The 15,996-nt window shown below is 46.4% G+C and overlaps 1 protein-coding gene across 1 annotated transcript; it reads right to left on the bottom strand.

The window, feature by feature from the left end:
• Positions 1-1,806: 1,806 nt before the first annotated feature.
• tamalin (trafficking regulator and scaffold protein tamalin) lies at positions 1,807-15,981 on the bottom strand. Its single transcript, XM_061258264.1, has 8 exons — positions 15,553-15,981; positions 12,840-12,889; positions 10,545-10,599; positions 7,381-7,483; positions 4,977-5,070; positions 3,675-3,741; positions 3,165-3,231; positions 1,807-2,770 (listed from the first exon to the last, which is right to left on the bottom strand). The coding sequence occupies exons 1-8, from the start codon at positions 15,757-15,759 to the stop codon at positions 2,322-2,324; spliced, it is 1,092 nt and encodes a 363-aa protein (XP_061114248.1). The 5' UTR covers positions 15,760-15,981; the 3' UTR covers positions 1,807-2,321.
• Positions 15,982-15,996: the final 15 nt, after the last annotated feature.

Below are 15,996 nucleotides of genomic sequence, written 5' to 3'. Positions count from 1 at the left end.
GCCGTCGGGAGGGACAAAGGAAGGGTGAAAGTGAGGAACGGAGCGGAGCCGTGACCCCGCGAGGGGGAAAAGGGTCCTCCTCCGTTCCGGCGGGCTGCGGGAATGCGGTCAGGCACGGCGCTGTGAAGGCCACGAAGCCAGGAACGCTGCGGAGCCAGGAACGCCGCGCCGGCCCCTTCTCTGCGCATTCTGCGGATTAGCCCCAAGGACGATGCGCTGGCCTTAACGGATCGCAGGAAACCCAATTACAAATGCCTCCTTTCTGGAAATCCTTGGGAAATCGGTGTCACAGAATCAGAAAAATTCCAGGCCACTGCCCTGGGGGTGCAATGAAATATTTAGCAAAGGGGAAAAGGTTATGAAAAAAGAAACAAGAGAGACATTCATAATTTTATTGAGTGCATATTACTGGATATTATAAGAGAGAGGAGTTCTTTGCCTGTGTATAATTTAGATAATTATAATTTTCCGTGACATCGATTTCCCAAGGATTTCCAGAATGAATGCATTTGTAATTCAGTTAATACACAAAGTGATAATAGTTTGACTGGCGCAGAGGTTAAAGGTCATACTGGGTTAGACAGAAGACTGTAGAGGAGTAGACTGGTATACAGTTAAACATGAGACCTTTCTGCTATTTTTAAAGCAAGATTGCTTTTTATTTTAATTTTTACAGTTTCCTTAAAAAAGGAAAAGGGCCCTGTACACATGTTTGGGAACCCTTTTGGATTATCATTTGTTACCTTTTAAAAAGGTGATCACTAAGGCCCAGACCCAGGTTATCTGCTTGTTAGGGCTTCAATGAGTCAGGTGAATAGAATTCCAGGGCTGAAATTTTTATTCTAAAGTAACTCCATGACTTCTAAAGTATCCAACTGCAGTGCCTATTCTGTCTGGTGTTAACAATCATGGGTTCCTCTAAACAGTTGTCCAGGATGTCAGAATGAAGATGGTTCATTTCCAACAAGAAGGAGAAGGATACAAAACACTCACATTTCAAACTACCTATGTCCACTGTCAGAAATATTATTAGAAAATGGAAGATAAATGGAACAGTTGAAGTCAAGGCAAGGTCTGGAAGACTAAGAAAATATTCAGACAGAATGGCCCGACCTGGTGAGAAATGCTTAGAAGGACCCACACATCACTGCAAAAGAGCTGCAAAAAAAGAGTAGCAGACACAGGTCTAGCTGTTCACAGGACAACAATACAACGTATATTAAACAGCAAATACCTACATGGCAGAGTTACCAGAACGACCTCAACAAAAGAATAAGCGTGTGAAGCGGCTTTTTGGCCACCACCAAAGAAGGTATCAAGGGTGAAGCCTTTGTACAGAAGAAAACCTTGCCAACTGTTAAGCAAGGAGGTGGACCCATTATGCTTTGAGGTTATGTGGCAGCTGGGGGCACAGGAAATATTGTGCAAGTGGAAGGAAGAATGGATTCCACCAAATATTACAAAATTCTAGAAGCTAATGGTGAAAGGTCAGTCTAGACAGTACAGAGTTGAAGAGTGGTTGAAGTGGTTATAGTTTCCCGAGGAGGAGTTACTAACTGACAGGATTCCCAAACTTTTGCACAGGGCCTTTTTCCTTCTTTATTATTTTGAAATTGTAAAAATTTAAATACATAGTAATCTTGCTTTAAAATGTGAAGAAATATAAAAAATCTAACTTCACTTCTGTGCCCCAAGATATTAATTGTAAAAGGCTTTTTGACCAGGGGTGACCAAATTTTTGCATATGATTGGACGTGACCTCATATAATAAAAAGCATATAAACCTCACGAAATACACAAAGCGGCTCAATGCAACATGTTTATTTTCTGATTTTCTTGTGAAAGAACAGAGGAGCCCTTGTGCTTCCTGAAGAAATAAAAAATAGTAACAAAATTATTGAAAACAACAAAGCAAAAAGAGCTCTTACAAAAAAGTGGCAGTTGAGATTAAGCAATCAGATGGTCTATGGGCATGTCTTTTCACTTTAGTGTTTATATAAAAAAAATAACTCTGCCCATTTTACAAAAAAAAAGATCATAAATAAATAACTTAACTGTCAAAACAGAAAACCACAACAACAGTATATACAAAGAGCAGAGACGCACGGCTGCCAGATATGGGCATAGCAGGGGGTGTCGGGGGATTGAGGATGTGGTGAGGGAGTGGGAGGATGTTGCGTCTTTACCGCATGAACGTCAGAGCTTGCTCTCCTCATCCTGCAGAACAGGTCTGTGGGGTGTTTTTTGGGGGTGTGTGTGTTGAGGGTGTGGTGTTGGGGAGAGGACAGGGGGGTTTAGGTTCACTCTGCACGGCCCGGGCGTCAGAGCTTGCTCTCCTCCTCCTCCAGCGCTCGGTTGAGTCCGGGGATGAACTTGAGCAGGCGGCGGCGGAAGCTCTTCTGCTTGGGTTTGCGCTGGAGGGAGCCCAAGCCGCCCTGCTTCTCTGTGGCGGGCTGCGCGGGCGAGGGCGAGGACGCCCCCCTCAGGTAGCTGCGGGTGCTGGCGCTGCGGGTCAGCTGCGTCTTCGGGGCGGGGAACAGCTCGCTGGCGGGACGGGCGGGCCTGGCGTCCACCTCGTCCTGGCACAGGAAGGTCTGGTAGAGCGGGTCGTCGTCGGTGGCCACGCTGAGGCGGCTGGCGCTGCTGCTGGTGCTGCCCGTGCAGTGGAGCGCCCGCACGGCGGCCGGGCTGGGCGCGCCCAGGCTCCCGTACACCAGCGCCCGCGCCGACTCCAGCGACTCATACACCGCCGCGTCGCCCATGACGATGCCTGCAGGGGGACGGGCCAAAGGTTAGAGGGCTGAAAGACCCCGGGGCCACGGCCTCCAGAGTACAGGATGGCAAAGGTGTCTCACGCGCATGCAAGTGATGGGAGTGCTAGCGTGCGTATTTCATATCTAACAATAATCTATTTTTAGTATGGTGCAGTACACGTCTCTGTGGAGCTCCTCCGAAGCAACCTATACCTCCACCATTTCTGACTGCAGATTAAATAACTGCTTTCCCAAATGAACTTGAAGACACATTTTAGTGCCCGGCCCAGTTCCTGGAATGTGCACTCTGGAATTCAGGAAAAGAGACGTCTCTCATTCTGTCCCACTGTAGAACAGGAAGCAACTCACTGTAGAACAGGAAGTAACTCTATGGAACAGGAAGCCACTCACCATGAACGAGCCTCTGTTCCTGCATCATCAGTGACCTGTACTCCTCCCACTTCTCATGCAAGGTTTGCTGTCAAAACAGAAAAAAGTCAGACAAGGATCCCTTTTTGAGCAATTGGGGGGTCGTATCTGCTTGCTTAAGCACACACAGAACACAGAAGTAAGACATTGCATGAGCAGAACATTATCTAAGCATTTAGAGAAGAAAAGGGGCCCTCCAAATGGGCCTCTATGTCAAACACAGACAACATTTCTGCCCTTCTGCTTTTTTGTTACCGATTTTAAATGTGCCATTTCACGATAAGGCCATTCTAGTATTAACCATACTAGAATCCATACTGTTGTGAATCCATCTTGTATCTTACTGGCTAAATGCTAATCAAAACTGTCAGTATGCATACAGTACACTGATCACAAAGTTCTGCTGAGATCATTTTCACCCACTGTAGAGTAGCAGCAGGGCCTTACTCCCTGACCTGAACAGCTCAGTTAAACTGCAGAAGAACAGCATACCTTTAAAAACTGCAACCGAGCCTCCAGCTCTGCTTTCCGTATGGAGTCGCTGTATGCCGTCTCCAGCCTGGAACAGAAGAGACCTGGGTTAGCACCGCACACTCACACTATCTCACACTGTTCACACCGTTCACACTGTTCAAACCAGGGGTTCCATCTAATAGAGCTATTAAAATGCTGGCTCAAATAAATGATTGGACCATAATTAAGAGGTTGGAATGAAACGGTTTATACCCGAGGTCCAAATGATTGATACAGTTTCTCTTTTTTTCTTTCAGATATCTTTAAGTTCTTCGCAACCATCAAAAATAGATGCAGATTTAAGCAGCCAGGGATCCACCACATTGTAAGTAGTTCTCAGCCAGGACACACCAGAAGGTCCCTCACTCTGGCAACCCAATCCACAACCACTGGTGACCCCACCGCTCTGCGGCCTCCAGTTAAAAGGGGGATCTGGAGCTGAATCCGGGAGGCGGGGGTGGGGGGTGGGTGTCAGAAACACGAGGATCTAACCGGGCCCCACTATAATGGCTCTTTTTGTGCAAGGTTTCCGACACATGGCGCGCCCTTGGCTTAACAACTTAAGAGAGCAGAGGGTTATCGTGTTTCGAGTCACGCACTTTGCTCCGCAGCCTGGCGGACACATGCAAACTCACAAGGCGGTAGATTTTACGGGGCCGATACATTTCTAATTTAGCGGCTGACTTTACCCCGCTGGCAGCAGGGATAATTTGGTGCTGCTTGTCACAGGCGGAGAGGCACGCTTTGTTCCACGCTCGGGTGCTGAACCCCCCCCCCACTTCCCGTTTATGAGCAGGGTGTTCAATTTTAAAGTCACTTTCCTCTTTTATAAACTGAAAATGTGTGCGTGTGGTTCGAATAAACCTCACACAGAGTCTGCACTGTAGGGTAATTACAATATAAAGCCCAAAGTGCTAGTTTTCACTATACATCTAAAGGAACACTTAAAATGCGGTCTCACTAGAAATTTGTATAAAAAGTGAAGTAGAGCAAAAAGGATCAGCATGTTTGTTCTAATTGGTGCAATGCCTCAGTACCAGGGTGCATTTTCAATGACCTGGCCAAATGGGTGTAAAGTTAAAAACATCCAGAGGCTCAAACACCTCGACACCAGTGTTCGACTGTGACCGAGCATCACAGAATTCAGGCAACTTTGGAGCCAGCCTGGTCAGTCCCACTGACGGTGCCTCTGAAGAGGCTCAACACAAAATGGAAGACAACAACCCATTTGTACCCAGTGAGCCTCTTGCCTATTGTGCTTCTGGATTCTGTGAGCCTCACCTGATGGAGTTTCCTGAAGACCTTATAAGCTGGACGATGTCCTTGTGTCTGAACCCCTCCACCACGGCCTCATTCACGCTCGCGATGGTGTCCCCTGTGCCAAACCAACCCAAAAACAGTCAGATAACACGCCTCACATGAAACATGCATGCAGTTAACACAGAAACATAAAACCAACCGCATTTACAACACTTTTCAACCTTCTAACAAAGTTTAAAGTTCTATTTTTGGTGAGATTGGTTTATTCCTCACACTCTCGTGGCTTATGGTAAACTGCTCAACAATCAACAGTCTGGCCTTCATTAGGCCTGTGATGTTGATGTGTGAATGTGTGTGTGTGCAGATTTGTGTGTGTGTGTCTTTTGGAAACCAGACGCCTAAAAGGCAGAAACACTACTCTCCCCCACCCCCCTCGCAATGAACCGACCCCAATTTTATTTTCATTGGCAGTTTTATTACTTCACAGGAGAAACCCGAGTTCCTTTCAACTTCCTTTTACAGTTCTTTTAGCCTGGGAGGCTGGGAAGCTTTTGATTATGAATGGGGCTCTGTGCCTTCTTGTTGAAACTGCACTTTTGCACAGTTCTCCACTACTCTAGACCGCCCTGCGATTGTAATGTTAAGAGTAAATTGTCACGAGAGAAAGAAACGCCCCTAGTCAGGCAATTTGTCACTGCTGCACCCTGATTGGTCACAGAAGGGGGCGTCATTTCCTGCACAGGTGCTTGGTAAAATTATTTCTGCACCGCGCTTACAGGAACCGAGCGTCGAGTATGGCCTCGCAGGCAGGGCGATGAGGTCATGTGGTGAGCACAAAGCATGCAGGGAATGCAGGAAGTGAAACTGACAGACGGGGGTGCGGGCGGTGGGGCGGGGCCGCTTGTGGCCGCTCGGCATTCGGGCACTCGCCCACGTCACGCGCAGCCAAGACCAGCCACACGTAGTCACCGCGCGCAGCCAAGAGCAGCCACACATAGTCACCGCGCGCAGCCAAGAGCAGCCACACGTAGTCACCGCGCAGCCAAGAGCAGCCACACATAGTCACCGCGCAGCCAAGAGCAGCCACACGTAGTCACCGCGCAGCCAAGAGCAGCCACACGTAGTCACCGCGCAGCCAAGAGCAGCCACACGTAGTCACCGCGCAGCCAAGAGCAGCCACACGTAGTCACCGCGCGCAGACGCTTGTTTCTGAGCACCACAAGGGAGAGCCGGCTGGTTCGTGGGATTGTGTGCTCGCTGACTAGCCCACCACCGTTAAAGCGGAAAAAATTATGCGCTCAAAAAGGGCTGTAAATATACTGAGAAATATACTGGACCAATGACACAGCTGGCGATGAAAATAGGAATACGCAGAAATAAATAGAGGAACTCGGTGCTGGACGGAAGGAACCGGAATCAGGAGGCCCTAGTTCTGACCTCGCTTGGCTGGTAGATGTTGTTGTTTTTGGGTAAAAACAGGGAAGCAGACTGTCCTGTTTCTGGTTCCCTCAGTAACAGGCAGTAACCAAACAGTGCAGATACTCTCTAGGTGACAGCAGGTCTGTTTGAAACCAAAACAACAGTGGGCGGAGCTAAAAACTTCCCAATATCTGTGGTTGGTCAAGAGGGTCATTTGAGCCATATATAATTCTCCATCTATACTGAACATATGGACATTTCTCACATTATATACATAAAACAACCTACATATAAAACAGAATACATTATACACTCAGTGAGCAATTTATTAGGTATACCTGTACACCAGCTTGTTAATGCAAATATTAAATCAGCCAATCATGTGGCAGCAACTAAATGCATAAAAGAGAGGTTCAAGATCAAGAGGTTCAGCTGTTGTTCAGGTTAAATGTCAGAATGGGGAAGAAATGTGCTCTAAGTGACTTGGAATGATTGCTGGTGCCAAACAGGGTGGTTTGAGTATCTCAGAAACTGCTGAACCCCCTTGATTTTCACACTAAACAGTCACTCGAGTTGGCAGAGACTGGTGTGAAAAACAAAAAACAAAAATTCAGTGAACAGAAGTTTGGAAAAAATACGTTGTTAATGAGAGAGGTCAGAGGAGAAGTGCCTCTAAGTGGATAGGCTACAGCAGCAGAAGACCACTCAGTCTAAAAAATTAAAGTCTAATAAATACCCAAGTGCTCACTGAGTGTATATACTGTACACACACACACACACACACACACATTTAGGTGCACATCTACATGGGCTTCTTCCCTTGCTGATGCACTCCCCCGCTGTGTGATTCATGGTAAATCTCCAGGGGAGTTTTCTTCCCTCGTCACCTCAGGGTGTGACAGAAAGCCACCAGAACGGCTCATTTAAATAACAGCCCCGTCCTGTGACGGGATTAAAGGGGCTTGCCAGGGTACGGGGAGGGGGGTTTAACAGGCGGGCGTCTCACCGACTCGCAGGCCGGCGTTGTGCGCGGGGCTGCCCTCGTGGACCTTGCAGACGAAGGTGCACATCTCCACCGAGTTCTCGCTCTGGTGATGCAGCCCGTACGTCTGAAACAGAGGGACAACAACGCGAGAAATCACTCACAGAAAGTACAGGAGGAGATACAGCAGAATAACTGGAATATACAGCAATATATTCTAAATATACTCACTTTTGGGGAAAGATAATGCTAAATATATTTCACAACAAATGAAATAAAAAAAATTTAAACCATTGTGATCTCTCTATGGGTAATAATTAATCTTGTTGCCCATATAGTGAGTGTTGTATATTGTTCCTGAGAATGAGAACGACAATATTTCAATATACCGCATTGCCCAGAAACACAACACTTGCTGTAGTGCAGCAATTGGGCTGCAATACAATGGGAAATACAGTTGTCACACAACGGAAAACCAGTTTTCGTCTAAGCTACATTATCCAATTGGAAACAAACCGGTGGGGGAAAAAAAATGTTTTTAAGTTATGAAAAAGAAAATGAAGGAATGTTATGAATCAGCAGAGATGACCTGCGGAGTCGCCCAGGGGACACGGACTGAATTCTGCAGGGTGCTCGCTGCCATCGAGCCCAGTTATCTGCCCCTGCCAGCACTGATGCAAATCCCCATTACACTATTTTACTATCGGTCGAAAGCAGCCTAGAGCTCTACATCCTCCCATTTAACCTGCTTTGTTTAACTGTGTGTGTGTCTGTGTGTGTGTGTCTGTGCGTGTGCGCGTGTGCGTGTGTGTGTGTGTGTCTGTGTGTGTGTGTGTCTGTGTGTGTGTGTGTGTCTGTGTGTGTGTGTGTGTGTGTGTGTGCGTATGTGTGTGTGCGTGTGTGTGTGTGTGCGTGTGTGCGTGTGTGTGTGTGTGTGTGTCTGTGTGTGTGTGTGTGTGTCTGTGTGTGTGTGTGCGTATGTGTGTGTGCGTGTGTGTGTGTGCGCGTGTGTGTGCGCGCGTGTGTGTGTGTGTGCGTGTGTGTGTGCGTGTGTGTGTGTGTTTGACAGTGTTCTGAAAACCTCACACATGCAAAACTTTTTGTGTGATAAGGCATCAGAAGAAAAGGCCTTTGAATACAGGAAGAATATCATCTGATTGCACACTGAAGGAATGGTTAGTAAGCAGCCATCTCATCTGCATACTGCTCTGGCGTGAACAAGAAGCGCATTGCAGATTCTTATCTTGCAAAGCCAGTCGCCATAATCCCATGCAAGACAAGAGATTGGTCTCCAACGTGCTGCTCAAAAGAACAACATTTAAGGACAAGGGCGGCAAGTACAGAGTTCAAATCCCAACCGAGGGCCTGTCTGTGTGGCATGTCCTCCTGCCTTTTCCCCACTGCACGCTGTGATAGGTTCCAGTCAATTCAGTTTTCATGAAGAAACGTTATTATTATTGCTACATACAAGATGCAAATACGATCAAATTTTAACTTCCTATGAACCCGATCTTCTGCCAGGTGAAACATTTCTCGTACTGTTACTGAAACTCCAGCATGGAGGCGAAACTCACCACAGTAGTGCAGACACAATAGTGACGTTTGATGTAGCTTCAGTTTATCTAACAGTGATGGCCTTTGTATCACACATCTCGTGACAAAAACTCCCAGCGCTTCGTCGAGACACGGCTGTTTTACGAGCGCAGAAAATCCGACAGGTTCGAATAACATCAGAGCCGTTTCGAAAACGATTGCTATCTGAGCAGAAACTCGCTGATGTATCCTGCAGTGAAACCGCAGCGAATTTCCCCCCCGGTGGGGAATCGTGCTGCCTGACGCCTTCAGGCCGTCTCCGTCCCGAGGCAGGGTTACCCTTTCCCTACGTGGCAAGACTTTCCCAGAATGCATTGTTCTGTGGTAGCCCAAGACCAAAACTTTCCCAGCCCTTCTGGAGAAATTCGCCGGGCGTGGAAGGTTTACGTCAAAAATCACCTGTTCAAACTGTGAATAGTGAAGCGCCACAGACAGGTCAAATCACATATTTAAAAAAATAAATAAAACAAATAAAATTTAGTAAGGGAAACCAGAAGAGAGACTTGGGAGTAGGCCTGTTCACTTTATTACCGTCATTAACGGGGTTATTTACTCAGATTATTTTATTACGACTAAATCATTAGTTACAGCTTAAGACTGCTCACGTGGCACTCAAAAATGTTTTACTGCGGTTGGACGCAGGAGTGAACTGATGCTGGTGTAATAGTTTTCCAGAAACCAAAGTCAGCACAAAACTGGAACACAATCCAGCATACACATAGGCCCTCCAAGACCACGGATGGGTACCCATGCTCTAAGGCTTGAGCACACATCTATCATCGCACTGACAAGTGCACATCCTGTGGACTAGATCATCACATGCATGCTGACTCATATTACTGTAAGAAGCAGAAGAGAAAAGGAAAACCAATGGGTCACGCAGACACATAAATTCAGTAGCAGCACTCCTCTGATATTTTGGTTCATCTGAGTTTGGGGTGGGCAAGGGCGGATATGCATCATGACATGCAAATTCACATTGGTGATGCAAATAGAAAACAACTGCAATTACGTGGGCGGTGCAGGTGGTCAAACTTGCGTTGCTCGGTCGCAACAGAAACAAGCCTAAGAGGATGAAAGAAAAAATAAAAAATGAAATACAGCATCTGAAACTCATCAGTCTTTCAGTGTCAAGCAAGGACCCCAAACTGAGGTCCTATGGCTGAGGCAGGAAAGGAAGGCTTTCTGTCAAACAATGTCCACCCGCTCTGTTACTAAATATAAGTACTTATCTGGCAACTGAAGTAAAGAGAGACAGTTTATTGACCAATGATACGGCTTTGGCATGATAAGGCTGTAAACTATTATTAATCTGTTTGTTAAGACATGTTCTGTTTTTAGAGATGAAACAAGCCTTGTTGAGGGCAGGGGAGGGATTTTGGACTGAATCCAGAAGGATTGGCCTTTTAAACTTGTAATATCCACAGAAAGGAGATATTGTGACCCTGGAACCATGCAGCGATCGGTTTCTTTCACAACACAAATAGGCTATTTCAGAAAGGGCGTGCTGGGAGTGAGCGGGGTGAAACCGCGGTAATGTGGCGGAGACCTGGAGTGACCTCGTTATCCAGGCACAGTGACCATAATCCTCTTACCTGGATCTCAAAGCCAAACGTCTCCTCCTCCTCTTTCTCAAGAACAACCACTTTCCTGAAAGAGAGGACAAAACACCAAATTAGTTTCCCAAAGTGTCAAACAATGAGACTCCTAAAAGGCTGTTTAAAGACTTGTTGAAAACAACAAGCAATGGGGCATTATAAGGTCATCACACTTCTGAATGGGCTCTGTTAGAGCTCTGGGTCGTTTGGCTTTGCAGACAGAGAGCTGTTAATAGGGAATATATGGCTGTGGTGCCATACTTGGCAGTTCATCACATGGATATAGGACATACAGCTAGAGAGTACCCACCAATCACCCAATATTCTATTATTGGAGGAGCTCCTCACTGTCTTTGCAAGTAAGTTGAGCACACACCCTTCCCGTCTTATCCTTATTCCTCGCACTTCATAGCACGTCGCTCTGGATAAGAGCCTCTGCTAAATGCCTGTAATGTAATTCCACTACCCCTGAAAGCAGGGCATGTTTTACAGTAAGCAGGAGTGCTGTAAACGGGGGAAACTGCAGTAACCCCTGCACTCACAGTGCGGCAGGGCTAATGTCAGCGCACTCCTAAATTAGCATCGCTGTGGAAGTTTCCTGTGAGATGGACGTACTGCAGTGGACTGCGATATAACACACAGCTGGAGTGGAGAGAAAAATAAAGAGGCTAGCCACTTCCCTCGCTTTTTTTGCAAGGGCTTTCCACACAGCAACAGATGGAGAAATACCTTAACTCACAGCCAGAATGCGTTCTACCACGGGCGTCAATGCTGAGCGCCTGGCAGGGACCAGCAACCGAGCGCAGTGGTAAGAACAATCAGCTTAAAGAAGGAACCACACAATAGAGCAGCGAGGGCGTGGCCCTGCGGCTGTCTCCGAGACGACACTGCGCCGACGAGACAAACAGCAGGTAATACCGCGTAAACACAGCGGGTTGGGAAACTTTCCAGCCACGCGGAACGCCTCCACGGTGCCTCCACAGTGCCTTCTGTGTACAGGGCAGGGTTTTTATTGGCCACAACCCAAAAATAACAACAACACACTTCACCGTCGGCGTTATTGTATGATGTGGGGAGTGGTTGGAATATCACCCTTTCCATTACATGCGCTAAATGCCACCCAAGTCCGGCATCGCCTGAGTGGTACAGGGCCACCCCACACCACGGCCGCCAACTGCCCACAGCGGGCCTGTGAAACCAAAGTGCTGTTTGTGTCAGTGGCGTTTCAGAGCCGAGGCGCATTAATATTTATTGCAGGAGTGACGAGGGCAGCCAGACAGTCCTGCTGAAAGACAAAGCCACAAGACCGCAGGGCTCTGGCTGCCCCTGATACTGATGCGGTCTGGCTCCCGTGCCAGGGAAAAGGCCTGAGCTTCAGGGCACTCTGTCCTAAAAGCTCAATTGCACTGGGAAGCCTGACAGATTTTCTGTTTCCGAATAAAGAGGTAAACAATTGTATTGCCATCGTATCGTATGATAGTTATTATTTAATAATTCCAGTTATGTTATTCGTACACTGTCTAAGGGCCACGTTGTTCACAATTTAAGAAAATATAAAGGGTTGATGATTCCTTCTCTGGTTTCCTCTTTGTTGGACAATTCCAAGGGAAGCTCTCTAAAAGGTGCCAAGACTGGCACTCATTTTCAAACACTCACTCAACTTATTGAAAACTGGCATTGATCTTCTGGATCCACTTCTCTAAAGTGACTCAACTAGTATGCATGCAGTCCACTGTGGCTTTAGTAACGATAGACTCACACAAACACAACCACACAAACAAATACATACAGATCCATACAATGAAACAGACAGTAACACAATGGCAGAAATATCATAAACACCTTTGATCTTCTAGAAAAACCCTCCCCTCCCCTATGGGGGTAAAGGTTATTGGCTAAAGACTTGTTGTGGTCCTGTCCCCTGGACCCCAAGTTCAAATGCATCACACCCAATGCTTGTTTTTGTAAATAAAAATTGTTTAAATTAATTTAGGTAGCCTGAAATTTGCCTTGCTGGACATGTTTTTTTTTGGTACACTAAAACTAACCACTTTGTAGATAATGAGAAATTTTAAGACAATGTAAGACCCAAACCTGCATTGTGTTCAGTTTAAGGACACCAAAACATGAAAGAACCCAAGAACATGTGTCTAACAACCTGAACTGACCAAAAGATTAGCTGGAACAAAACCCAGCAGAGCCCGGGGTCCCAAGAGCAGCGTTTGAGAAACACTGGACGAGCAGAAGTGAGAGAGGGGAAGCACAGCTACATTCAGAGGAGAGATGGCCTACCTCTGCAGCTCGGGAGACTTTGTCAGAGGCTTCCATTTCTGTAGGCCACCCTGTGAAGAAGGAGAGGTGCAGGTGAGACACAGGCTACAAACAAATCACCCCCCCCCCCCCCCCCCCCCCATCATGTTCTGTGTGTCTGACACAGGACCAGGGGACTCCCAGTGAACTCCAGGGAACAGGTTTGACAGACACTTAAGTGACGCACAGTCTGTCGTGTGCCTGGCAACCTGACAAATTCCTGCCACCTCCCTCGCTCGATTAACATCAATCTCAAGTCATTTTTTTCTTCTCTAATCCATCAACAGCCTACAAAATGCATGACATTGTTGTCAAGTGTCAAAAGGCCACTTGGTAACTTATGATGCCTGTACAGCATGTACTAACTAGATTTCACAATAGAGTTTCTGGTCCTGTCCCTGAGCTTAGTTAACACCACTGAATCTTGAATATGCTCTCCTTTCTGGTCTATACAGTGGGCCTGGCTGACTGAACCTGTTCAGCACAGTGACTACACCAGGGGTTAAGGGAGGCTAATGTGCTGGAAGAACCACCCTTTCCCCATTTGGTACAAACACATTACACAATTTCCCTCTCCCCAGAACCAATCCACTCCTGTTCTACCTCAGTAGTTCCAAGCCCTGTTCTTCTGAAAGTGCACTTTGTATAAGGGCCAGGGATAATTAAAAGTCGCCTTTATTTTCTTACACATGCGAAATTGTCCTGAGCCCAGTCAATGGCTTCATTTATTCCCAAATACCTTGGGAGTCCCACTGGGGCGGTCCACCCACAATGCCTGTTTGTGGGGGCCACAGGGCCATCGGGTGTGGGAGGCATGAGCTAGACTGCACCCCCCTGCACAGACCCTTTCAGTAAAACCCAGAAACGCAGTTGTTCCTATACCGGTCTCAATGAGGCAGCCGGCTACCAATCCACACACATTACAAGTCCATACACCGCACTCTCATTTACATATGTAGCTTTGAAGCTGCCATGCCTTAGTCTACCTTTTGCGGTGGACTGTCAGCCACACACCAAACGAACAACAGATGAGTGGTATGCGGTCATAATTCAGGTGAATGTCTGTTCTCATTTGGAAAAGAGCGGGGAAATATGTTATGTTGCCAGCAATGTCTGAAAAGAAGATTTTGGAAGCATTAATGCCAGGCACAATTAGCCTACGTCAGTCAGTCGCTCGCAAAAGCATCGTTCGGCTAGACACGCCAATTTCTGGAATCATGTTTGGTAAAGTGTTCGCACAGTACTTCCATTGTGCGCGCCACAATAAAATGCTGAATACTGAGAAATATTTGGGCAGCTTTGGGTACTGTTCTTTCTACACCCCAAGAAAGTCATGGCCTGCAGTCCATCTGATGTGGGTGGTCGTTTTTGACTTGCTAACGGCAGCCAAATACACTCGTTACATCTGTTAAAGGCACCTGTGCGCATTCCTCGCTCCAGCACATTTCGAAGCAGGGGGCAGTCGGTTTTCTCTGACTGTGACGTAACTAACACTATGTTAAAGAATGGTACGGGATAATTTGTACTGCAAAAATATGCGTGGAAATTGGATTTCATCAATGACATGTTCGATAATTCAAATACCATCCAGATCCAAATGTCTAGTGCAATGACTCTCCACCACCGGCAACCCAAAGACACTTTCCTTCAAAACTTCTGAATGGTATATATTTATATCACCTGCTACAAAACAAATTCAGTGATTATATGCCACACTGTGGTATTGATACCACGTGGACTTTTTCGTCAAGATAGCAATACAAATTCAATGAGTTCCATTCACACCGTGTGATGCATGTCAGAATAATTCCATGCGAGGTGAAAATTTGTCTGAATAAAACTGGTAATCGCCAACCTAAATCAAATTGGCAATCAAATTATAACCAAACACGAACGATACGTTTAGGCTCTTAAACAGTAGATGCAGCAGAGATAATGGCCTCTGGGTTGGAGTTATTTTACTTTCGTTAGTTACGTTCTATGCCCGATTGTGAAAGTTGCGTCCACGGGCCACGAGTACGTCTGTAACCACGTTTCCTACTGAGATACAAACAATTGACTGTTTCAAATTAAAGCCTAGACTTCGCAGGATTATTGTCTCCGGTTCTAATGAGATCCAGACATGTTGTAGCACATGTGCACCCAACGTGTGCGTCTAACTCCGGGGAGACATTACTCTTCAATTCCGTGCGTCCTGTTCCCTGACAGCATCTGTCAAACTCATCCCCCGAAGAAAATCGCTACGGTGTATACAGTTGGACTATAAGCATACGTTTCCTTGATTCGGCTAACTAAATGAATGTAAAGTGGTTTTGCAGGCTAATTATATACCAGAACATGGTGCTCAGCGATGTCAAAAAAATATTATTTATATATCACACATACAGCTACTTATCTACGGTCTATGATTACCCAAATATTTTCCAGACATGTGCCCAGTGAGCAAGCCAGCTAGCATACACGTATTGGACCCGTTGAGTCGAATACTACAAGTCAGCACGACAGTCTAGCAACTGTAGAAATGTACACTGCATTGAACTATTCGTTAAACACAATAAAAACCATAAGATTCCATCCAACCAAAAAAAAAAAAAAAGTCCATCGCTAGCAACACATACATTCGGACAACACACTCGAAAAGCTGATCCTGTCTCATCTTAGTGAAAAGGACGGATAGTTTTTAAAGTAGCCTTACCTTCCTGAAGTTCCTTGGCAGCGTCCCTCCAGAATACGCCAGCGTCTTGTAATTGTAAACATCGGAATAGTTTTTCGACGAGTCCGTAGTTCTACAGCTGTCCGATTTAGAAGAAGGAAAGTAAATCTCACCACTGTCCGATGTCCCACCCTCATTGGGGTCGCTGGAGTTGAGTTTCTTTAGCCTTCGGAAAGTCATATTCTTCATGTTAAGTGTTCCCTTCTCGAGAGAGATTAGAAGACTTCGCGTGAGACAAAAGCAAAGTGCTATGCTAAAAGACACGCCACAGGTGTCACTATCGTGTTCAGAAACTTTAGTACACTTCGCAGGAACGTGTCACCCCAATACAACTACAGCTAGTTAGTCCGCCGAAATGAACTGCTGCTCAGAAACAGATAGGATGCGAAATGAGTGCCCCAAGGGGCGGGGCGACCAAGAAAAAGC

The sequence above is a fragment of the Conger conger genome, chromosome 10, assembly GCF_963514075.1.
Source record: "Conger conger chromosome 10, fConCon1.1, whole genome shotgun sequence".
Classification (NCBI taxonomy): Eukaryota; Metazoa; Chordata; class Actinopteri; order Anguilliformes; family Congridae; genus Conger; species Conger conger.
The sequence above is the reverse complement of the archived record's forward strand: the minus strand, read 5'-3'. Positions and strand labels throughout refer to the sequence as shown.